This window comes from Manis pentadactyla, chromosome 11 (assembly GCF_030020395.1).
Source record: "Manis pentadactyla isolate mManPen7 chromosome 11, mManPen7.hap1, whole genome shotgun sequence".
Lineage (NCBI taxonomy): Eukaryota > Metazoa > Chordata > Mammalia > Pholidota > Manidae > Manis > Manis pentadactyla.
Genome location: NC_080029.1, coordinates 120,556,907 through 120,582,069, shown reverse-complemented (window position 1 = coordinate 120,582,069; position 25,163 = coordinate 120,556,907). Strand labels below are relative to the sequence as shown.

General features: G+C 38.0%; 1 protein-coding gene across 11 annotated transcripts in view; it reads right to left on the bottom strand.

Annotated features, from left to right (window-relative positions):
* Positions 1 to 25,163, bottom strand: part of NEO1 (neogenin 1) — a 242,085-nt gene that overhangs the window by 66,693 nt on the left and 150,229 nt on the right. For 7 of the 11 annotated variants that reach the window (XM_036907777.2, XM_036907783.2, XM_036907778.2 and 4 more), the window contains exon 9: positions 1,764 to 1,983. In XM_036907777.2, coding sequence (XP_036763672.1) covers positions 1,764 to 1,983 — 220 coding nt within the window. The remainder of the gene's footprint in view (positions 1 to 1,763; positions 1,984 to 25,163) is intronic. The other 4 variants (XM_036907780.2, XM_036907785.2, XM_036907782.2 and 1 more) reach the window with 1 other exon arrangement.

The following is a 25,163-nucleotide window of genomic DNA, read 5'->3' as shown; positions in this document are numbered from 1 at the left end:
ACTGGGTGATGTGACTGCAGTGATAAATGTTTAACAACTGGCTCTGGTTTGCAGCACGTGTCACTGGAAGTATTCCTACCATGCCCAATTTTGAGCTACGAAGCTGACATCAGGTTCACAAATTTCCTGAACATTTAACAAGTGGCTCCAGTACAGCACATTGTGATAGTGACTGTGGTGGCTAAGTTGGGTAGGTATTTACAAAAGGTCTAAGGAAATATCATCTCAAGATGATGGACAAGAAGCCAGACACAGTTATTTGTGAGGAAAATGCATTTCTGGTAGAAGGAACAAGTCCTGTAATGGAAACAAGCTTGTTATTCTGAGGACTTACTAAATGCGTTTTTCCTTTTGTGAAATACTATGAAATTTGCAATGAGATTTGAATGTCTACTGGAGACATTTAAACACAGATGTTCTTTGGTAGTAATGTCTTCTCTTTTTATGTCTAGAACTATGTTGCCTTATCTTTGTAATTCCCAAAACATCCAGTAAGTGTTCAGATAAACATTACCCTATGAGTAACTCCACCTTCTGGCCCAATTTATGTCACTTAGAATTCTCAAGAGTGTAAAATCAAATGGTCTTGATTAAGGTTCCTATACTCGCTGAACTTGCCAGTCTCGTATTAAATATAACACATATCAAATATAAACACCCTAGTAAAAATACAAGGTCTATTTCATGTGTTAGAGCCCCATCCACGTAGATATTTAGCTTCGTTGTTTTGGTATGAAGTGACAGCACAATGAAGGAATCTACTCAGCAGTGTTAAACATACGTAGTACGTGGCATTGTTCCGCCTACGGAGTTTATATAATCTGGTTGGGAAAACAGTACAAATACTCATAAAATAACAGAAGAGTAACAATTTATGGCAGTATAAGATCATGTGTTATCACAATTAAGTGACAGTATTAGTGTACAAACACATATATAAGAGAAATGCTTTATGTGCTGAAAAAGGTGGAGAAAGATTTATGAGAGCTTCATGAAGCTTAATGTGGACCAAGAAGGATTAACTGAATTTAGCTTTAGTTGAGAAAGGGGCAAGGGGGAAGTGAATGAAGAGAACAGACTGGGAAAAAAAGGCTACATAGTGATAAGAATTAGACTGGCTTCACTAGAAAGTGAGTTAAACTAGGTGGTGGCAGGGGGCAAATAAGGTTAGATAGATAAAATAAAGCTAGACTGTGGAATAAAGGAGTCTGAGGGTTCTGGAAAATCTCCTTAAGCAACGCAGAGGCAATGTGAGTTCCTAAAAGAAGAGGAAATGGAGAGGAATCTAATGAAAATGATATTTAGTCACCAGTTACTCTTGTGTCATTAAGGAGACCCCTTGGAGCTTAGCAGTCCATATCCACATTAAGAGGGCACACAAAATATTCATTTAAGATCATTTTAATAAATTAAGTTTCCTTAATTTCTAGAATCTGAAAGTTCTAAGTGAGCCATATCCTCTAGGATACATTAACTGAATCATATGAAAACAGGGTAGCCTTTCTTACATTTTAATACTTCTACCTAAACTGCTGTATCTACCCTTTCTCTCCAAGTCATTCCAGAAAGGCAGAAAAGAATACCAGGACTTCAGTCTGTTTGGGATAAACTTTTAATTGCCTAGAATTAGGGAAGATGCAGCTTGGTGATATTTTCTGGACTGAAAATTGGTACAGATTTTGCACAACAAAGAGCCAGGGCAAGCACAACTGGGCTAGGCTGGACCAAGACGCAATCCACCGGCTCTAGACATGTGCACTTACCTAGCAATCCCCTCCTTGGTGTAGAAGACAGAGTAGGTAAGGTTGTCTCCGTGAGGATCTGATGCAGGTGTCCTCCATGTCAATTTGATGAAGCGGGTAGAGACCAGGGAGGCCACGACATCCCGAGGAGCTGAAGGCAGTGGTCCCGTTGTGGCTGGTGCTAGATGGTCAGTAGTGGCACTGGTCAGTGAAGTGGGAGGTAATGTTGGGATGGCAACATCTTGTCATGTGCAAACATTGGGGAATATGAAGGGCAAACCACGACGGTTTTAAAAAAGAGAACAGAAAAACAAAACACACAAAAATAAACAAAACCACGATGGAAAATAAAATAAAATGAATGAACATAAAAAAGGCCATTAAACTGAAGGCTAACATGCAGGCCAGGGGTAACTACTGAAAACTAATGGGCACTGTTCAAGACACATCACTGTAGAGCAAGCAGACTTTCTGGTCACTGTAATGGTTATGGGCAAGGAACAGGGAGGGTGACAGCTGAGAATAAAACATCTTACAGGAGGACATAGCAGTGCCCAAGTAATTTTCTTTAATCTTGGAAAGCAGCATGCAACATCTGTCAAGCTTTGCACATAAAAGCCCCACCTATGATAAAACCCCAATATTTTCATCTGCTTTATCAAAATATGGAGTAACATGAGCAGCATGGATGAGCCTAGTTACTCTCAACACAGGCCTGCAGAGCTGCGTGTCTTCAGCTCTGCAGAAGATTCAAAAGCCACATCTTCAACTTTAGTCTGATATTAAACCCTGTTCTCTGTATATGGCAATACCCAGGGAAGTCTGACAGGGAAGTTTCCTAACTTCTCTAAGGTATAGTTCATTTGCCACCATATTAATTCAATTAGCTGTGACAGTACAAAGTCATGAATCAAAAATCCCAAAGCCATAAAAACACAACACTTAGGTAGCTTATCTGTCTGTTACAGGCCTTCCTGTAATGTCTGGTAGAACAGCTTGCAGCTCACAGGGACTGGATGGGATAGATGAAGCAGGGGCAAAGAAAAGTGCCACGAGTCAAAAGCTCCTGTTTGTATGCCTGTAGTCATGGGTAACTTTACTACCCTCGAAGGCAGTCCACTCTTCTGATTTTAGAAGTGTATTTTTAATATTGAATATAAAATCTCCTTCACCTTGGGGCCAGAAAGTATGAATTTAATCTCATAGTTTTTAACTAAAGGAGTTCATTAGAACTGTGTCATAAAGCTTAATGGGGAAACTAGGAGGAGAGGGGCAGAGAGGAAAACATGAAAATTCTGGACTTAGTTTTCAATGAAATGGTAGGTCAACAACCTCCTGGAAATGTCTGGAATCTTTTCAAGTGAGAATCTAAAGTGAGACAGTCTAAATAATCATGCCATATAGAATAAATTTTCTAAGTGAAAGGAAAGAGGAAGATGAGCCTAAAGTCTCTAGAGCCACGGAGCAGGGGAAAGAGTACTGCAACAGCTGCCATTTACTGAACACAGTTTACGTGGCCTGCTGGCCCTTTATATGGACTCATTCAATTATTACAACTCTACGAAACAGGTAATGACCTTGTATTTCTATCTTATATATAGAAACTGACATTTAAAAGGGCTTAAATCACTTGTCCTAGGTCACAGGTAGAAAGTGGTGGAGTGTTAAAACTAACCTTGGTTTTTAGTCTAAGAGGCCTGGATTTAGCCAATAGGAGCTCTAATCCTGGTTGTGCCAACTTGGGCAAATCACATACTTTCTTTCTCTCATTCTTTCCTTTTCCTCTCCTTCTGAGGAAGTGCTTTTAGAGTGCACAGCACTATTGAAATGTAAGACTATGATCTCATAGTTCAGATACAAGTCTGCACTTCACTCACACAAGTGTCAAGGTTACAAGAACATTACGTTGGCCTCTGAGCCTCGTTCTTATCTCTTATGCTTCAACAGAGGTGCTGTCTCAGAGGAAATAAATATTTCTTGTTCACAGTTTTCAAAGTTCTTTTTAATATATATATTATGTCAGTTTATTCACACTACAACCCTATGTGGCAGGGTGGAAATGACAGGACTAGACATTGGAGTGAAGGTTAAAAAGGAGTCAAGGATGCCAAGGTTTCTGGCTTAGCAGAATGGGTTTTTGGTAGTGTCGTTAATAGAGAAAGAGAATATTAAGAGAGACAGCAGACTGAGGGGGAAATACGTGAATTTGGTTTTGAACATTTTGTGTCTGAAGCAATGATCCAATACCAAGGAGAAAAATTTGTAAGAAGCAACTGGAAATATGGATCTCTGATTATAGTAACATTGAAAGTCACTAAAAACCCTTAGAGGGAAATGGTTCAAGAATAGCCTAACACAGTCTTGCCTTGCTGCCTCATTTCTGAGCCTATTTGGAAATATATTAAGCTGCCTGCAAGTCTGACCTGACTTACCAAGGTCAACTTCTCCCAACTATCTGCTGGCTGGAGAGGAGATGTAATTTGTAGTGTGAGGGGCAACAGAGCATACTGGAAAAACCCAGGATTTCAAGTACAAAGACCTCATGTTCAAAACTCGATTGTGCCACTTCCTAATAATGTGCAGTTGGCAATATCACTTAGCCTCTTTGACCTTAGTTTCCTTTTCTATGAACTGGAACATATAATGTTCCCTACCATGTCCCAGGCTGACATGAACCAGACTGAAGATCAGTAAGAAAAGTACATGTGCAAGCACCAGGCACATGTTATCACCACAAGTTTCAATGGGTGACCAAAAAAATGTATGTTAAAGGCAACTGGGAAGGGCATGTAAGCTGGGAGGACTAAGTGATTGGAGAAGTGGGTGAAAACTGGAAGAATCACTCATGTAGGGAGAATTCAATTCGTTCACTGAACTTCTGTAATTTTTTAATGGCTTCCAGCACCTCCTACTTACACTTTTCATGTTCTCGCTGAATCACACTAACTTATAAGCTCCTTGAGGACAAAATCTGTGTCACCTTCATCTTGGAATCACTCATGGTGCCTCTGCACATTTCAGATAATCAGTAAATGTATACTTACTGAATTATTGGAATAAAATTCAGGGAGAATGTTAGTGCAATGGGCACCAATGTTTCTAGAATCTCATTATACAAAACAATATATTTTAATCTTTTCAGGTGACAAAGTATATACAAACATTTGTACAATGATGTTACATAAACATCTGCTTGTCAAGTGTATTTTATCAGTTATATGTGGAATGAAAGTGTAAGCAAGGCCAAATTAGTTAAGTTATTCCTAATTAGCCATGGGAAAGATCTATGGACACTATGGTCCCAGTGTTTTATGACTTGTATTTTTAACACATTCCCCAAACTACACAGAGTTTTATCAGCTAAAAGTTAAGAAGTGGTACTGGCTTAAGATACTTAAGCACAACTTCTGACTGATATTTGGTTAAGAACAGACCTATACAGACACAGTGGTTAGCAACCCCTAGAAAACTAGGCTTAAAAATCAAAACAAGAAAATAAAAAATGAAAGCTAAGCAGAAGTATCGGTGGTTACATTGTGCAGGGAAGACAGAATCCAGGCAAGATACCACACAAACAAAACAATAACTATTGGCAACGTGAGGAGGGGTCAGACCCCACGGTTGCTACAATGTTACCCAAAATATCCAATATTCAACAAAAAAATGAGACATGCAGAGAAATAAGAAAGTGTAACCCATACTCAGAGGGTAAAAAAGGCGGTCAATACAAAATGTATCAGAGGGTCCTCAGATACTACAGTTAACAAAGATTTTACAGCAGCTATTAAAATATGTTCAAAGAATTAAATGCAACTGTCAGAACCATGGAAGGTCTCAGATTTTACCTTACTTAGAGCTAATAAGACAGCCTATTGCTGTTTTGTGGATGCCGACAAAAACACAAATCTTGCATTAGAGACAAAGAGCTTAACTGCTCAAGGCAATGCAGCAGCCAGAGCCTCTTGCCTGTTTTCATCAGTTCCCATGCCCCCGCCCTAGTCCCACAAAGGCAGTGCAAAAGGCCAGGATGGGTGCCTGCACATGTAGCAGGTTGTTGCCTGAGCTTGAGAGATCTACCACTTTTAGAGCAAAGGAAAACACTAATGGATCTACAAAAAAAACCTCAACTAAAACTAATAAATAAGTTTATTAGCAAGTTCAGAGAATGACAAGGTCAATATACAAAACTCAACTTTATTTCTATAAACCAGGAATGGACAATCCAAAATAAAATTAATAACTCCATTAATAAATTAGTAACAGTAGCATCAAAAAAGGATAAAATACTTAGGAATAAATTTAACAAAAGAAATATAATATTGGTATTCTGAAAACTACAACACATTGCTGACAGAAATGAAACATTTAAATAAGAGTCTAAGTGAAAAGAAGATCTAAATAAATACAAATAAGAAGACAATGTTGTTAAGATGAAAAGCTGCTCCTAAACTTTAATAGAAATGCAAAAAGATGTAGAATACCCAAAATAATTCTGGAAAAGAAAAGAAGGTTGTAGGATTTGCATTATCCTATTTCAAATCTTAAAATAACATTCTAGGAATCAAGACAGTCGGGCATTGGCATATGAATAGGCGTACAGATTAATGCAAGAGAAGTAACAGTACAGAAACAAACCCCTATATTCATGGTATATTGTTCTTTGGGCAATATACTTCAATGTAGGAGCAACAGTCTTCAACAACTGGTGCTGGTACAACTGCATATCCATATACAAAGTAATCAACTTAGATCCTTAACATCATATACAAAAATTACCTCAAAATAGCTCTTAGACTTATTGGGAGAATTAAAACTTCTGGAGTGAAATAAAGGAGAAAGTTTTCGTGCCTTGGGTTAGAAAAGTGTTCTTAGACATGACAACAAAAGCACAAGACATAAAAGAGAAACTGATAACTGGATTCTATGAAAAGAAAACACTTTTTCACTTTAATTAAAATACAACTAGGTAAATGGGACAAGTCACAGATTGGCAGAAAATAGTTCCAAATCATTTATCTAATAAAGGATTTAAATATATATAATTCAGAATATATATTCAGGACCAGAATACATAACAAACTCTTATAAATCAACAAGAATCAACCCAATTTAAAAATGGACAAAAGACATGAACAGTCATTTCTCCAAAGAAAACATACAGAAGGCTAATAAATACATGAAGATGTGCTCAACATCATTAGTCATCAGGGAAATATAAATTAAAACCACAATGAGATACCACACACCCACTGGAGTAGATATCATCGAAAAGGGTACAAATAAGTATTGACAAGGATGTAGAAAAATCCTGGGAATCCTCATACCCTGTTGGTGGGAATGTAAAATTTTCTAATTGATGAACATGAATTGTTTTCATTTATTATTTAGATCTTTATTTTCTTCCAGCAATGTTTTATAATTTTCAGAGCATAAATTCCAAAGTACTTTATTATTTTTAATGCAATTGTAAATTAAACTGTTTTCTTAATTTCAGTCTCAGATTGTTCACTGAAAGTATTGCCATACAAATGATTTTCTGTGTACTCATATTGACCCTTGCTGAACTCACTTATTAGTTCTAACAGTTTATTCATGGATTTCTTATAACTATACATAAGATGATTTCATCCATAAACAGTGTTTTACTGGTAGTTTCTTAAAAAGTTAAATATAAATTTAGCATATGACCCAGAAATTCTACTCCTAGGAATCTTCCCAAGAGAATTGAAAACTAATATCCAAAGATTTGCACACAAATGTTCATAGTATTGTTACAAATAGTCAGAAACTAGAACCAATCCAAATGTCCATCAACTGATAAATAGGGAACAAAATGAGGTATATCCACATAAACAAATACTACTCAGCAATAAAAAGATACAAAATACTGATATAAGCCAGAATGTGGAAGATTTCAAAAAACATTATCCTAAATAAAAGAAGCTAGTTGCAGAAGACTACATATAACACAATTCCATTTTTTACATCAAGCGCCTACAAAGGCACTTTTATAGAGACAGAAAGCAAATCACTGATTATCTGTGGCTGCGTGTAGGAGCAGGTATTGACTACAGACATAAGGGAATTTGGGGGGAGGGAACTGTTGTATATCTATACTGTGATGATGATAGCACAGCTCTATAAATTCATTAAAAATTACTGAATTGAGACTCAGACATCCGGGCAAGATGGCAGCATGAGTAAGGCAGCAGAAATCTCCTCCCAAAACCATATATATTTTTGAAAATACAACAAATACAACTATTTCTAAAAGAGAGACCAGATGCTACAGTACAATAGCCAGGGTACATCTACACCTGTGAGAACCCAGTGCCTCACAAAGGGGGTAAGATACAATCCACGGCCCGGCGGGATCCGAGCGCGCCCCTCACCCCAGCTCCCCGGCAGGAGGAGAGGAGTCGGACCGGGGAGGGAGAGAGAGCCCAGGACTGTGGAATACCCAGCCCTAGTATCCGCACTGGGAGCGCAGACACACAGTGCATGGTGTGCTGAATACTAGGGAAACAGAACAGTAAAATCTGCGAATGGGTCCCTGCAGCCGGCACCCCTGGGACAAAAGAAAAGCAAGTGCTTTTTGAAAGTCTTAGAGGGACAAGAACCTCACAGCTGGACGGAAGCATCCCAGCACACTCAGCCCAGCAGCTGGAAAACCCGGGGAACTGTGGGCGCCCTAACCCCCTGGGCGGCAGCGCAGCTCTGAGGCCCCTCACAGCGATAAACAGCCAACTACCTGTTCCCCCTCCGGCACGGCCCCGCTACAGCGGAGCAGCAGCCTGAGGCCGGCCATGCCCACATCAGCCATGTAGAGCTGCTTCTGAGGCTGTCTGGGCAACTTAGAGGCCCCGTCGGCATGCAGCTGCCCAGCACAAGCAGCTAGGGGTCGCCATTCTCACAGGAGAAGAAGGTGACCAGCAAGCAGGAATGGACTTGGTTCTCCCAGCTGACACATGAGCCAACTGCCCACGACCACTTCTATCCCCACGAAAAGGCAGAAGAATTTGATACAGACCAAAATCACACAGACATCCTCCCCTGAGACAGAACCTGGGGAGATAGATTTAACCAATCTTCCTGAAAAAGAATTCAAAATGAAGGTCATAACCATGCTGATAGAGCTGCAGAGAAATATGCAAGAGCTAATGGATAAAGTTGGGAGTGAGAATACAGAAATAAAACAGTCTCTGGAAAAACTTAAAAGCAAAATGAACGAGATGCAAGAGGCCGTTAATGGAACAGAAATCAGAGAGCAGGAATGAAGAGAAGCTGACACAGAGAGAGATAAAAGGATCTCCAGGAATGAAAGAATATTAAGAGAACTGTGTGACCAATCCAAATGGAACAATATCTGCATTATAGGGGTACCAGAAGAAGAAGAGAGAGAAAAAGGGGCAGAAAGTGTCTTTGAAGAAATAATTGCTGAAAACTTCCCCAAACTGGGGGAGGAAATAGTCAATCAGACCACGGAAGCACACAGAACTCCCAACAGAAGGGACCCAAGGAGGACAACACCAAGACACATAATAATTGAAATGGCAAAGATCAAGGACAAGGAAAGAGTATAAAAGGCAGCCAAAGAGAGAAAAAAGGTCACCTACAAAGGAAAATCCATCAGGCTATCATCAGATTTCTCAGCAGAAACCTTACAGGCCAGAAGAGAATGGCATGATATATTTAATGCAATGAAACAGAAGGGCCTTGAACCAAGAATACTATATCCAGCATGATTATCATTTAAATATGAAGGAGGGATTAAACAATTCCCAGACAAGCAAAAGTTGAGGGAATTTACCTCCCACACACCACCTCTACAGGATATTTTAAAGTAATGGCTCTGGATTGAAACACTCCTAAGGCAAAATAGATGTCACCAGAGAAAATAAAATCACACCAAAGAAAGCAGACCAACCAAATACTAACTAAAGGCAAAAAATAAAATCAACTACCTACAAAAGCAGTCAAAAGAAACAGAAAAGAGCACAGAATAAAACACCTAACATATAAAGAATGGAGGAGGAGGAATAAGAAGGGAGAGAAAGAATCATTAGACTGTGTTTATAACTGCATAAAAACGAGTTAAGTTAGACAGTAAGATAGTAAAGAAGCTAACCTTGAACCTTTGGTAGCCACAAATCTAAAGCCTGCAATGGCAGTAAGTACATATCTTTCAATAGTCACCCTAAATGTAAATGGACTGAATGCACCAATCAAAAGACACAGAGTAATAGAATGGACAAAAAAGCAAGACCCATCTATATGTTGCCTACAAGAGACTCACTGCAAACCCAAAGACATACACAGACTAAAAGTGAAGGGATGGAAAAAGATATTTCATGCAAACAATAGGGAGAAAAAAGCAGGTGTTGCAGTACTTGTATCAGACAAAATAGACTTCAAAACAAAGAAAGTAACAAGAGATAAAGAAGGACATTACATAATGATAAAGGGGGCAGTCCAACAAGAGGATATAACCATTATAAATATATATGCACCCAACACAGGAGCACTAGCATATGTGAAACAAATACTAACAGAATTAAAGGAGGAAATAGAATGCAGTGCATTCGTTCTAGACTTCAACACACCACTCACTTCAAAGGACAGATCCACCAGACAGAAAATAAGGACACAGAGGCACTGAACAACACACTAGAACAGATGGACCTAATAGACATCTATAGACCTCAACACACAAAAGCAACAGGATACACATTCTTCTCAAGTGCACATGGAACATTCTCCAGAATAGACCACATACTAGGCCAAAAAAGAGCCTCAGTAAATTCAAAAAGATTGAAATCGTACCAACCAACTTCTCAGACCAAAAAGGTATAAAACTAGAAATAAATTGTACAAAGAAAGCAAAAAGGCTCACAAACACATGGAGGCTTAACAACATGCTCCTAAATAATCAATGGAGCAATGACCAAATTAAAACAGAGATCAAGCAATATATGGAGACAAATGACAACAACAGCACAAAGCCCCAACTTTTGTGGAACGCAGCGAAAGCAGTCTTAAGAGGAAAGTATATAGCAATCCAGGCATATTTAAAGAAGGAAGAAGAATCCCAAATGAACAGTCCAAAGTCACAATTATAGAAATTGGAAAATGAAGAACAAATGAGGCCTAAAGTCAGCAGATGGAGGGACATAATAAAGATCAGAGAAGAAATAAATAAAATTGAGAACAACAAAACAATAGAAAAAAGTCAATGAAACCAAGAGCTGGTTCTTTGACAAAATGAACAAAATAGATAAGTCTCTAGCCAGACTTACTAAGAGAAAAAGAGAGTCAACACACATCAACATAATCAGAAACAAGTAAGGAAAAATCACGATGGACCCTGCAGGAGTACAAAGAATTATTAGAGAACACTATGAAAACCTATATGCTAACAAGGTGGAAAACCTAGAAGAAATGGACAACTTCCTAGAAAAACACAACCTTCCAAGACTGACCAAGGAAGAAACAGAAAATCTAAACAGACCAATTACCAGCAATTAAATTGAAGCGGTAATCAAAAAACTACCCAAGATCAAACCCCTGGTCCAGATGGATTTACCTCGGAATTTTATCAGACATACAGAGAAGATACAATACCCATTCTCCTTAAAGTTTTCCAAAAAACAGAAGAGGAGGGAATACTCCCAGACTCATTCTATGAAGCCAGCACCACCCTAATACCAAAACCAGGCAAAGAACCCACCAGAAAAGAAAATTACAGACCAATATCCCTGATGAACATAGAAGCAAAAATTCTCAAGAAAATATTAGCAAACCGAATTCAAAAATACATCAAGAGGATCATACACCATGACCCAGTGGGATTTATCTCAGGGATGCAAGGATGGCACAATATTAGAAAATCCATAAACATGATCCACCACATAAACAAAAAGGACCAAAACCACATGATCATCTCCATAGATGCTGAAAAAGCATTTGACAAAATTCAACATCCATTCATGATAAAAACTCTCAACAAAATGGGTACAGAGGGCAAGTACCTCAACATAATAAAGGCAATATATGATAAACGCACAGCGAACATCATACTTATCAGTGAGAAGCTGAAAGCTTTTACTCTAAGATCGGGCACAAGACAAGGATGCCCACTCTCCCCACTGTTATTGAACATAGTACTGGAGGTCCTAGCCACAGCAACTAGACAAAACAAAGAAATACAAGGAATCCAGATTGGTAAAGAAGAAGTCAAACTGTCACTATTTGCAGATGACATAATATTGTACATAAAAAACCCTAAAGACTCCACTCCAAACTACTAGAACTAATGTCTGAATTCAGCAAAGTTGCAGGATACAAAGTTAATACACAGAAATCTGTGGCTTTCCTCTACACTAACAATGCACAAATAGAAAGAGAAATCGGGAAAACAATTCCATTTACAATTGCATCAAAAAGAATAAAATACCTAAGAAAAAAACCTAACCAAGGAAGTGAAAAACCTATACCCCGAAAACTACAAGACACTCTTAAGAGAAATTAAAGAGGACACTAACAAATGGAAACTCACCCCATGCTCCTGGGTAGGAAGAATTAATATTGCCAAAATGGCCATCCTGCCTAAAGCAATCTACAGATTCAATGCATTACCAACAGCATTCTTCAACGAATTGGAACAAATAGTTCAAAAATTCATATGGAACTACCTAAGACCCCAAATAGCCAAAGCAATACTGAGAAGGAAGAATAATGTGGGGGGATCTCAGTCCCCAACTTCAAGCTCTACTACAAAGCCACAGTAATCAAGACAATTTGGTACTGGCACAAGAACAGAGCCACAGACCAGTGGAACAGAATAGAGACTCCAGACATTAACCCAAACATATATGGTCAATTAATATATGATAAAGGAGCCATGGACATACAATGGAGAAATGACAGCCTCTTCAACAGCTGGTGTTGGCAAAACTGGACAGCTACATGTAAGCGAATGAAACTGGATCACTGTCTAACCCCATATACAAAAGTAAATTTAAAATGGATCAAAGACCTGAATGTTAGTCATGAAACCGTAAAACTCTTAGAAAAAAACATAGGCAAAAATCTCTTGGACATAAACATGAGCGACTTGTTCATGAACATATCTCCACTGGCAAGGGAAACAAAAGCAAAAATGAACAAGTGGGACTATATCAAGCTGAAAGCTTCTGTACAGCAAAGCACACCATCAGTAGAACAAAAAGGCATCCTACAGTATGGGAGAATATATTAATAAATGACAGATCCAATAAATGGTTGACATCCCAAATATCTAAAGAGCTCATGCACCTCAACAAACAAAAAGCAAATAATCCAATTAAAAAAATGGACAGAGGATCTGAACAGACACTTCTCCAAAGAGGAAATTCAGATAGTTGACAGATACATGAAAAGATGCTCCACATCGCTAGTCATCAGAGAAATGCAAATGAAAACCACAATGAGATATCACCTCATACCAGTAAGGATTGCCACCATCCAAAAGACAAACAACAAATGTTGGTGAGGTTGTGGAGAAAGGGGAACCCTCCTAACACTGCTGGTGGGAATGTAAATTAGTTCAACCACTGTAGAAAGCAATATGGAGGTTCCTCAAAAAGCTCAAAATAGAAATACCATTTGACCCAGGAATTCCACCTCTGGGAATTTACCCTAAGAATATACAGCAGCCCAGCTTGAAAAAGACAGATGCACCCCTATGTTTTTTGCAGCACTATTTACAATAGCCAAGAAATGGAAGCAACCCAAGTGTCCATCAGTAGATGAATGGATAAAGAAGATGTGGTACCTATACACAATGGAATATTATTCAGCCATAAGAAGAAAACAAATCCCATTTGCAGCAACATGGATGGAGCTAGAGGGTATTATGCTCAGTGAAATAAGCCAAGCAGAGAAAGACAAGTATCAAATGATTTCACTCATATGTGGAGTATAAGAACAAAGAAAAACTGAAGGAACAAAACAGCAGCAGAATCACAGAACCCGAGAATGGACAAACAGTTACCAAAGGAAAAGGGACTAGAGAGGATGGGTGGGAAGGGAGGGATAAGGGCAGGGAAAAAGGAAGGGGGCATTATGATTAGCATGTATAATGTGTGGGGCGGGCACGGGGAGGGCTGTGCAACACAGAGAAGACAAGTAGTGATTCTATAGCATCTTACTACGCTGATGGATAGTAACTGAAATGGGGTTTGTGGGGGGGACTTGGTGAAGGGGGGAGCCTAGTAAGCATAATGTTCCTTATGTAATTGTAGATTAATGATACCAAAATATTAAAAATAAAGAAATAAATAAATAAAAGTAAAGAAAAAAATTACTTAATTGTACACTTATAATGGGTGAATTTTATGAGATGTATATCAAAGTTCAATAAAACTGTTAAAAAGAATGAAATGGCTTAGACTGGCAAGTTGAAACTAGTAAATGTACTTTTCTAAAGTTACCATTTCTATTTGTAAAGAAATAAATAACCTTATTCTATAAATTTACTATACTATTTCTAGCAATAGTTACAGAGCCATAGGACATTTCTGTTGCTCAAAACACCGGACCTTAAAATCAATCTATCTGAAGTTTTCACAAAATTAAAATGTCCGGAAATTTCTCAAAATTTTTACAAATGCCAGTAAGTCATTAAGAGGCCCAGCGCATAAGGGAAATACATAAATTCCTAGACCAAATGTAGTAAAAATCTCTGTTTCTTAAAAAAAGAGATCTGATTATATTAAGAGTTATGCTACGGTTTTTCTTCCCCCTTCTGCCACCAGAGTTCGCTCCTGACAATAAAAGATCTGATCAGAACTACCTACAGAACGAAGTCCAACTACCTACTTCAGCACAGTATTCAGGGTCTACACATGGGTCCCATGCTCAACTTTCCAACCTTATTCCTGGGAAATGCTCTGCTCTTGGTCTGCCTGGTTACTGAAGAACAATGGACTTTTGAGCTTCTGTGCCTATATTTACAGTGCTACTAAGTTTAGAGCAATAAACACCACGTAAATCTGACTCAAATCAAAGGCAACTGGGAAATTTGAGATAGAATATACTTTAAAAATCTAAACAACATCAAAAGTGTTGCTATCTTTGACCTACTGCTCAAATGCAAGGCAGAAGCTTCATTTCATATTGGTACTTTCACTGAAACCTAATGACCCCAAAAGGCTGTTACATGGAACTAACTGAAGTAATCTGTGTGAGATCCCAAAGAAGGATCATGTAGTATTATGGTATTTGAGGAAATCACTGAGTTACTCTTCCTTTCTCTGATAAATCACTTTCAAAATTTACTACACTGTGGTTGATGGCTCCAGTTTTAAAGATACATTAGATCTGTGATTGATAAAGTGTAACTTTTAACAGTTTGTAATTATGAGTTTAATGAATATATTTAAACACTTAAGACAATTTCTAGGTAGAGATCATTAAATTCTGTGCTGGACATGTTGCTCTTGGTTAAGTGGATCCAATTATACTAATCTGACACCTACTCACATCAGCCAAGTGAGAGCTATGAGTAGGCACATTTAAGTTTCCTTCTGAAACCCAAATTTTGTTCCTTTTTCATAATCTTTGAAAGCAGTAGTTTTGAAATTTTTCAAAATCTGACCTCCTTCAAAAGGTAAAAAACTATCTTGGAAAAACTTCTATCTTTCTAGCTGTTCATTTCCCTATGTAAAGAAAAATACTAAATTGGTATTTCCCAGGAACGTCCACAGCAGCATTATTCAAAATTCCTTGTTCAGAACTCAGATTTACATGGTGCTTATTGTTCTCAACATAATAAAGTGAACAAAAGTGTAGTTCAATGGAGCATTTCTTTTGAGGGATGTTAACAGGTATACCATTAAAAAAGAGAACAATCATATTTGAGAGATTGTGGAGATTTGCCATGCTTATTAGCATGTTAAAGGCTCCCAGAAATCTTATAGGAGAAAGTCCTGTTCAGTTTTGTTAATGTAGCATTTCTCTTTTTTATTTGATCATAAACTCTCTTTTCCCCTAAACAGTAACCTAGTTTGGGCAATCCTGAACTAAATGATACCTCAGATAGCATCTAGCAGAGTTCGTTTAAAAGAGCCTCTGCCTGAAAACCTTCAGTCATCCTTCAACTACTTCTGTAAACAGTCTATTTCATATTTTTTACCTAAAAATCAAAATGTAATAAGCTGGTTAGAAAAATAATTTATACAACACAGAAACATACATTGTAAAAGGATTAAAGTTCTACTTTTCACCATCTCCAAAATACCACTATTAAGTCTGGTGTATAGTCTTCCAAATATTTTCCTTTTCAATGATGCACTTATATATATACATAAATAAGAAAATGGAATAAAACCAAACACGCTACTTTGCAAACTTCAGTATGATGTAATGTCTTCAAGAGCTTCCCATGTCAGTGTATCTAAACAAACCTCATTATTCCCAAATGCTGTATACTATTCTATAATATAAATATACCACAATTTATTTATTTATTTCCTTATTGTACTTACATTTAGGCTGTTTCCACGACTTATATATATTTTGGCTACTTTAGGGAATGTTTCTGTAAACTTCCCTATACATTTATCTTTTTTATGTATACATTTATCTTTTTTACACCATGTGTAAATATTTCTGTAAGATGAATTCCTAGAAGTAAAAATGCTGAGCCAAAGCATTGTGTATTTGAACACTTTAAGAGATGATGCCAAATAATCTTCCGAAAGGCTATTTTGGCTTCAGTGTTAGGACAGTGGGCCAAATACATTTCTGGGTGTACCATTTTGTAAATACCTCCAAGTAATAAACAGGACAAGAAATAGGAACACAAACTCCATTTGGGGTGAAACTAAGAGGTATTTGTAATCTCAATCCAAAACATATGAAAAAAGAAGGTGGAGAGAAGAAAAGTAAATTAATTAATGAAACAGAGTTGATCTAAGTAACTCCAAGGGTACAGACTGATGAGACTCAGACCAACTAACCTTGAGGAACTGGCACAAATTCAGGAGACAGGGATGTTGTGGTTATAGAGGAATGAGGAGCTAGTAAACCTCCACCTTGCCCCTGGAGATGGGAAGTTTACACCCAGGAGAAACTAAATGAGAGAGGCTTTGGGCTCAGAGTGACCACACATTAAAATATCAAACTCCCCATTTTCCTCATCAAGTTTCAGAAGGCTGGCAATTAGGCTTACTATTACTAGCAGGACACTGAAGCAATCCACTCTGGATAAACCAAAGACTTACAAATATTGCTACACGGTGAGGTCCTAGTAACAATAACAAAAAAAGATCAACTACCCAGTTGTTCTATAATAAAGCCCAGCAGGTAAGAAGATTCACCTCAAAAGTTTAAGGGAAAACCAGATATTTGCATAGCCTCAAGGTTTATCTGCTAAAATATTTTTTAGTTACAATAAGAAAAATAACTTCACAATGGAGAAATCTAGCAGACACCACCTTAACTATATGATCCAGCTGACACTGCCAAATAACAAGACATACTGGTATCATGTACTCCTGATACGGATGTGTTGAAAAGGGCACATCAATCTGTAATATCTGTACCCCGAAATTGCATAACCTTAATGTGATCAATTAATGTCATCATGAGAAAACACCAAACAGAAATTAACATTACACAAAATACCTGACCAGTACTTTTTGAAAGTGTCAAGGGCACGACAGGTGAGGGAAGATGAAGAATCAACACAGACTGAAGGAGACTAAGGACCCGTGACAACTAACTGTGATGTGGGACCCAAAACTGGGTCCTGGAACAGAAAATGGACATTAGTGGAAAACATGGTAAAGTCAGAATAAAGTTTTTAGTTTAGTTAACAGTTAACTCAGTTTCTTAGTTTTATTTACTGTATCACAGTTATATGTTAATGTTAGATGAAGCTGGGTGAAGAGTATTACAAGTACTCTCTGCACTCTCTTTGTAACACTTGTAATTCTAAAATTATTTCAAAATAAAGTTTTAAAAAAATGCCCATCCATGTAAACAGAACTTTCAATACTCTTTCAAATACCATACTCTTAAATATGAATGAATTTCCAAGGACTATTTCCAAATATTTGAGGGTAGTTCTCTTCTTTTGATCAAATTTTCCCAGTTCTTTCTTCTGTTCCCTTTATAATATGGTTTCAAAACCTTCTATAAACTCTTAAAAATGAGGTATCCAAAAAATACATAAGGATACCATATATTTTTGTCATTGTCATCAAAGATTAAAATAGCTTCTTGGTAATCACATCACACAGATAAGATCTACAAAGCTAGCAATATCCCAAAGGCCATACATATGATTTCCTATATGTGGTACTAATAAGACTTTATTTTCACTATCCTGTACTTATATAATTGTTTAAAATTAATTATATACTGCTTGAGAACAGAGCTGTATGAAAAGAAATATTTCAAATGTGTAGAGTTATGTTAATAGAGATTATATTAGCATTAATTTATGTGAAGCTTTAGGTACAGTTCAACAACATAGTTGAAAAAGAATTTATACTTGATAGCACCACTAAGGTTTTTTTCTGGTATACTTCTTCTCTTGCAAGTGTTATTTCAGATTTTGCATGTTACTGTACTAGAATTTCCATTTAGTTTTTTTAATATTTTCATTTCTTTACAAAACTATCATTTGTTCCCTCACTGTGTTCATGTTTTCTTTTTTTTTTTAATTTTTAATTTTGGTATTATTAATGTACAGTTACACGAGCAATATTATGGTTACTAGACTCCCCCTATTATCAAGTCCCCAACACAAACCCCATTACAGTCACTGACCATCAACATAGTAAGATGCTACAGAATCACTATTTGTCCTTTCTGAGCTATACTGCCTTCCCTGTGGGTACCCCTTACATTATATGCGCTAACTGTAATGCCCCCTTTCCCCCTTATCCCTCCCTTGCCACACATCCTCCCCAGTCCCATTCCCTTTGGTAACTGTTAGTGCATTTGTGGGTTCTGTGAGTCTGCTGCTATTTTGTTCCTTCAGTTTTTGCTTTGTTTTTATACTCCACAGATGAGTGAAATCATTTGATACTTGTCTTTCTCCATCTGGCTTATTTCACTGGGCATAATACCCTCTAGCTCTATCCATGTTGTTGCAAATGGTAGTATTTGTTTTCTTCTTATGGCTGAATAATATTCCATTGTGTATATGTACCACCTCTTCTTTATCCATTCATCTACTGATGGACACTTAGGTTGCTTCCATTTCTTGGCTATTGTAAATAGTGCTGTGATAAACATAGGGGTGCAACTGGGCTCCTGCATTCTCAGGGTAAATTCTTAGGAGTGGAATTCCTGGGTCAAGTGGTATTTCTGTTTTTAGTTTTCTGAGGAACCTCCATACTGCTTTCCACAATGGTTGAACTAATTTACATTCCCACTAGCAGTGTAGGAGGGTTCCCCTTTCTTCACATCCTCGCCAACATTTGTTGTTGTTTGTCTTTTGGATGTTGGCCACCCTAACTGGTGTGAGATGATATCTCATTGTGGTTTTCATTTGCATTTCTCTGCTGATTAGCGATGTGGAGCATCTTTTCATGTGCCTGTTGGCCATCTGAATTTCATCTTTGGAGAAGTGTCTGTTCAGCTCCTCTGCCCATTTTTTAATTGGCTTATTTGCTTTTGGTTTGTTGAGGTGCATGAGCTTTTTATATAATTTGGATGTCAAACCCTTGTTGGATATGTCATTTATGAATATTTTCTCCCATACTGTAGGATGTCTTTTAGTTCTACTGATGATGTCCTTTGCTGTACAGGTTTTTAGTTTGGTATAGTCCCATTTGTTCATTTTTGCTTTTGTTTCCCTTTGCCCAGGGAGATATGTTCATGAAGAAGTTGCTCATTTTTATGTCCGAGAGATTTTGGCCTATGTTTTTTTCTAAGAGTTTTATGGTTTCATGACTTACATTCAGGTCTTTGATCCATTTTGAATTTACTTTTGTGTATGGGATTAGTCAATAATCCAGTTTTATTCTCTTACATGTAGCTGTCCAGATTTGCCAAGACCAGCTGTTGAAGAGTCTGTCATTTCCCCATTGTATATCCATGGCTCCTTTATGGTATATTGACCATATATGCTTGGGTTTATATCTGGGATCTCTAGTCTTTTCCATTGGTCTATGGGTCTGTTCTTGTGCCAGTACCAAATTGTCTTGATTACTGTGGCTTTGTAGTAGAGCTTGAAGTCAGGGAGCATAAATCCCCATGCTTTATTCTTCCTCCTCAGGATTGCTTTGACTATTCAAGGTCTTTAGTGGTTCCATATGAATTTTAGAACTATTAGCTCTAATTCGTTGAAGAATGCTGTTGGTATTTTGATAGGGATTGTATTGTATCTGTAGATTGCTTTAGGCAGGATGGCCATTTTGAAAATATTAATTCTTCCTATCCATGAGAATGGGATGTGTTTCCATTTATTAGTATCTTCTTTAATTTCTCTCAAGAGTGCCTTGTACTTTTCAGGGTATAGGTCTTTCACTTCCTTGGTTAGGTTTATTCCTAGGCATTTTATTGTTTTTGATACAATTGTGAATGGAATTGTTTTCTTGATTTCTCTCTCTGGTAGTACATCATTAGTGTATAGGAATGCAACAGATTTCTGTGTATTAATTTTGTATCCCTCAACTTTGCTGAATTCAGATATTAGATCTAGTAGTTTTGGAGTGGATTCTTTAGGGTTTTTTATGTACAATATCATGTCATCTGCAAACAGGGACAATTTGACTTCTTCCTTGCCAATCTGTATGCCTTTTATTTCTTTGCGTTGTCTGATTGCCATGGCTAGGACCTCCAGTACTATGTTGAATAACAGTGGGGAGAGTGGACATCCTTGTCTTGTTCCCGATCTTAAAGGAATAGCTTTCAGCCTCTCGCTCTTAAGTATGATGTTGGCTGTGGGTTTTTCATATATGGCCTTTATTACGTTGAGGTACTTGCCCTCTATACCCATTTTGTTGAGAGTTTTTATCATGAATGGATGTTGAATTTTGTTGGATGCTTTTTCAGCATCTATGGAGATGATCATGTGGTTTTTTTCCTTCTTTTGTTGATGTAGCTGATGATGTTGATGGATTTTCAAATGTTGTACCATCCTTGCATCCCTGAGATGAATCCCACTTGGTCATGGTGTATGATCCTCTTGATGCATTTTTGAATTTGGTTTGCTAATATTTTGTTCAGTATTTTTGCATCTATATTCAACAGGAATATTGGTCTGTAATTTTCTTTTTTTGTGTTGTCTTTGTTTGGTTTTTGGTATTAGAGTGATGTTGCCTCGTAGAATGATTTTGGGAGTATTTCCCCCTCTTCTACTTTTTGGAAAACTTTAAGGAGGATGGGTATTAGGTCTTCACTAAATGTTTGATAAAATTCAGCAGTGAAAGCATCTGGTCTAGGAGTTTTGTTCTTAGGTAGTTTTTTGATTACCAACTCAATTTTCTTGCTGGTAATTGGTCTATTCAGATTTTCTTTTTCTTCCTGGGTCAGCCTTGAAAGGTTGTATTTTTCTAGAAAGTTGTCCATTTCTTCTAGGTTATTCAGTTTGTTAGCATATAATTTTTCATAGTACTCTCTCATAATTCTTTGTATTTCTGTGGTGTCCATAGTGATTTTTCCTTTCTCATTTCTGATTCTGTTTATGTGTGTAGACTTTCTTTTTTTCTTGATAAGTCTGGCAAGGGGTTTATCTATTTTGTTTTTCTTTTTCTCAAAGAAGCAGCTCCTGCTTTCATTGATTTTTTTCTACTGTTTTATTCTTCTCAATTTTATTTATTTATTCTCTGATTTTTATTATGTCCCTCCTCCTACTAACTTTGGGCCTCATTTGTTCTTCCTTTTCTAGTTTCATTAATTGTGAGTTTCGACTGTTTATTTGGGATAGTTCTTCTTTCCTAAGGTAGGCCTGTATTGCAGTATATTTCCCTCTTAGCATGGCCTTCACTGCGTCCCACAGGTTTTTGCACTGCTGAATTATTGTTGTCATTTGTCTCCATATATTGTTTGATCTCTGTTTTTATTTGGTCATTGATCCATTGATTATTTAGGAGCATGTTATTAAACCTCCATGTGTCTGTGGGCTTTTTTGTTTTGTGTAATTTCTTTCTAGTTTCATAGCTTTCTGATCTGAGAAGGTGGTTGGTACAATTTCAATCTTTTTGAATTTACTGAGGCTCTTTTTGTGGCCTAGTATATGACCTATTCTTGAAAGTGTTCCATGTGCACTTGAGAAGAATGTGTATCCTTTTGCCTTTGGGTGTAGAGTTCTGTAGATGTCTGTTAGGTCCATCTGTTCTAGTGTGTTGTTCAGTGCCTCTGTCTCTGCTTATTTCTGTCTGGTTGATCTGTCCTTTGGAGTCAGTGGTGTGTTGACGTCTCCTAAAATGAATGCATTGCATTCTATTTCCCCCTTTAATTCTGTTTGTATTTGTTTCACATATGTAGGTGATCCTTTGTTGGGTGCATAGATATTTATAATAGTTACAACTTCTTGTTTGGACTGACCCCTTTATCATTATGTAATGTCCTTTTTTGTCTCTTGTGTCTTTCTTTGCTTTGAAGTCTTTTTGTCTGATACAAGTACTTCAACTCTTGCTTTTTTCTCCCTTTTAGTTGCATGAAATATCTTTTTCCATCCCTTCACTTTTAGTCTGTGTATGTCTTTGGGTTTGAAGTGAGTCTCTTGAAGGCAGCAACACAGATGGGTCTTGTTTTTTTATCCATTCAGTGACTCTATGTCTTTTGATTGGTGCACTCAGGCCATTTACATTTAAGGTGATTATCGATTGGTATGTACTTATTGCCATTGCAGGCTTTAGATTTGTGGTTACTGGAGGTTCAAGGGTAATTCCCTTACTGTCTAATAGTCTAATTTACCTCAGTTCGTATGCTATTACAAACACAACCTAAAGGTTCTTTTCTTTTCCTCCTTTTTCTTCCTCCTCCATTTTTTATATGTTAGGTATTATATTCTATACTCTTTGTCTATCCCTTCATTGACTTTGGGGGTAGTGGATTTGATTTTGCATCTGCTTAGTAACTGTTCTACTTTGCTGTGGTTTTATTTCCCCTGGTGACATCTGTTTAGCCTTAGGAATACTTCCATCTATAGGAGTCCCTCCAAAATGCACTGTAGAGGTGGTTTGTGGGAGGCAAATTCTCTCAGCTTTTGCTTATCTGGAAATTATTTAATCCCTCCTTCAAATTTAAATGATAACCTTGCCGGGTAGAGTATTCTTGATTTGAGGCCCTTCTGCTTCAATACATTAAATACATCATGCCATTCTCTTCTGGCCTGTAAGGTTTCTGTTGAGAAATATGATGATAGCCTGATGGATTTTCGTTTGTATGTGATCTTTTTTTCTCTCTCTAGCTGCTTTTAAAAGTCTGTCCTTATCCTTGATCTTTGCCATTTTAATTACTATATGTCTTGGTGTTGTCCTCCTTGGGTCCCTTGTGTTGTGAGGTCTGTGCATCTCCATGGCTTGAGAGACTATCTCCTTCCCCAGATTGGGGAAGTTTTCAGCAATTACCTCCTCAGTGACACTTTTTAACCCTTTTTCTCTCTTCTTCTTCTGGTACCCCTATAATGCGAATATTGTTCCATTTGGATTGGTCACACAGTTCTCTCAATATTCTTTCATTCTTAGAGATCCTTTTTTCTCTCTGTGCCTCAGCTTCTTTGTATTCCTCTTCTCTAATTTCTATTCCATTTACTGTCTCTTCTATGCTTTTAAATCCCTCCATTGTATGTTTCATTTCAGATATGGAATTTCTTAATGATTGAATCTCTGTCTCAAATTTGTTCTTGAGTTCCTGAATATTTTTCTGTACCTCCATGAGCATGTTTATGACTTTTATTTTGAACTCTCTTTCAGGAAGACTGCTGAGTTCAGTTTCATTTGGCCCTTTTTCTGGGGTTTGTGAGATTTTGGTCTGAACCAGGTTCTTTTGACATTTCATATTTCTATGTGGTGCCCTCTAGTGCTGAGAAGTTCTGGTCTCTGGAGCTGCTCAGCCCCTAGAGTGAGCTTGGGAGTCGTAGGAGAGCGGAGCTGGTGCCTGGGGGGAGGAAAGAGCTGTCTCCTGATCCTCAGCTGTAGTGCCTGCCTCCAGTATCAGTGCCAAGCACACAGGTGTGAGCCTCTGTGCTTTGCATCTCTAGCTGTTGTAGGGGAGTCTCCCTCTGGCTGGCCAGATGCCAGCACAGTGACTGCTGGTTTGCAAGCCGGTGCCAGAAGGCCAGGAGGGAGGCGTAGCAGGCTGCATGTCCAGTGTGGGGGCCTCGGAGCTGAGTAGCCAGTGGGGATGGAGCACCTGAAGCTCCTCAAAGTTTCCAACCTGCTTGGCAGAGCACGCCCATACAACCTTGTCCACCTATCCCTTCTCCCACAGCAAGCTCTGTGCAAACCACACCCCTTCAGCAGCCCTCTAGCTGCTAGGAAGCCTCTCAGATTGAGTGCCTTTCCTTTGTCCCAGAGCAGCTGGACGCGGATCCCATCCTCCACCAAGGGCCGGAATCTCAGTCTCCCAAGCTCTCTGCCTGTCCCAGCTCCCCAACTTCACCAACCTCTAGAGCACCACACAATGTAGGTTTGTGTTCCAAAGCAGGCCTCCAGGGCTTGATGTTCAGCAGTTCTATGCTTCCACTCCCTCCCCACTCCATTTCTCTTCCTCCTGCCAGTGAGCTGGGGTGGGGGAAGGGCTTGGGCCCTGTTGGATCAAGGCTTTGGTACGTTACCCTGTTTCGTGAGGTCTGCTCTGTTTGTGAGGTCTGTGTGCAGTCTGGTGCAGCTTTCTTTCCTGTTGCTGTTTTAGGGTTAGTTGTATTAACTATATTTTCATACTATATGTGGTTTTGGGAGGAGTTCTCTGTCTTACCTCTCATGCAGCCATCCTGAATCCTCGAGAAATTACACTGTGTGTTCATGTTTTCTTGTATATTCTTGAATATATTCATAATAGCTACTTTACATTCCTTTTCTGCTAATTGACTTGTCTGCAGGTTTTGGTTCACATTTTCTTTTTTTCCCACTTTTTGCATATCTACTGATTTTGATTATATGTTACACACCATATAATGTTTGCTACCTGTTGGTTGTGTGGATTTTGTTTCTTCCTTAGCAGAGTGTTGGACTTCGTTCTGCCAGGAAGCTAACCTCACAGATCAACTTGCTCCTTTCAAGGTTTGTTTAAGCTGTTAGGATGATTCTACAGTAGTCTTGAATCTCAAGCTGTATTAGCCCAACTCTTAAAAATATAGTCTCCACTGAACACCTGGGGTGTTCAAGAATATCTCTCTACTCTAAATGGATAGAATGTGATATTCCTCAACTACGTATATGCTCCAGTAATTTTTCAGCTCTCCAGTAATTATTCTTT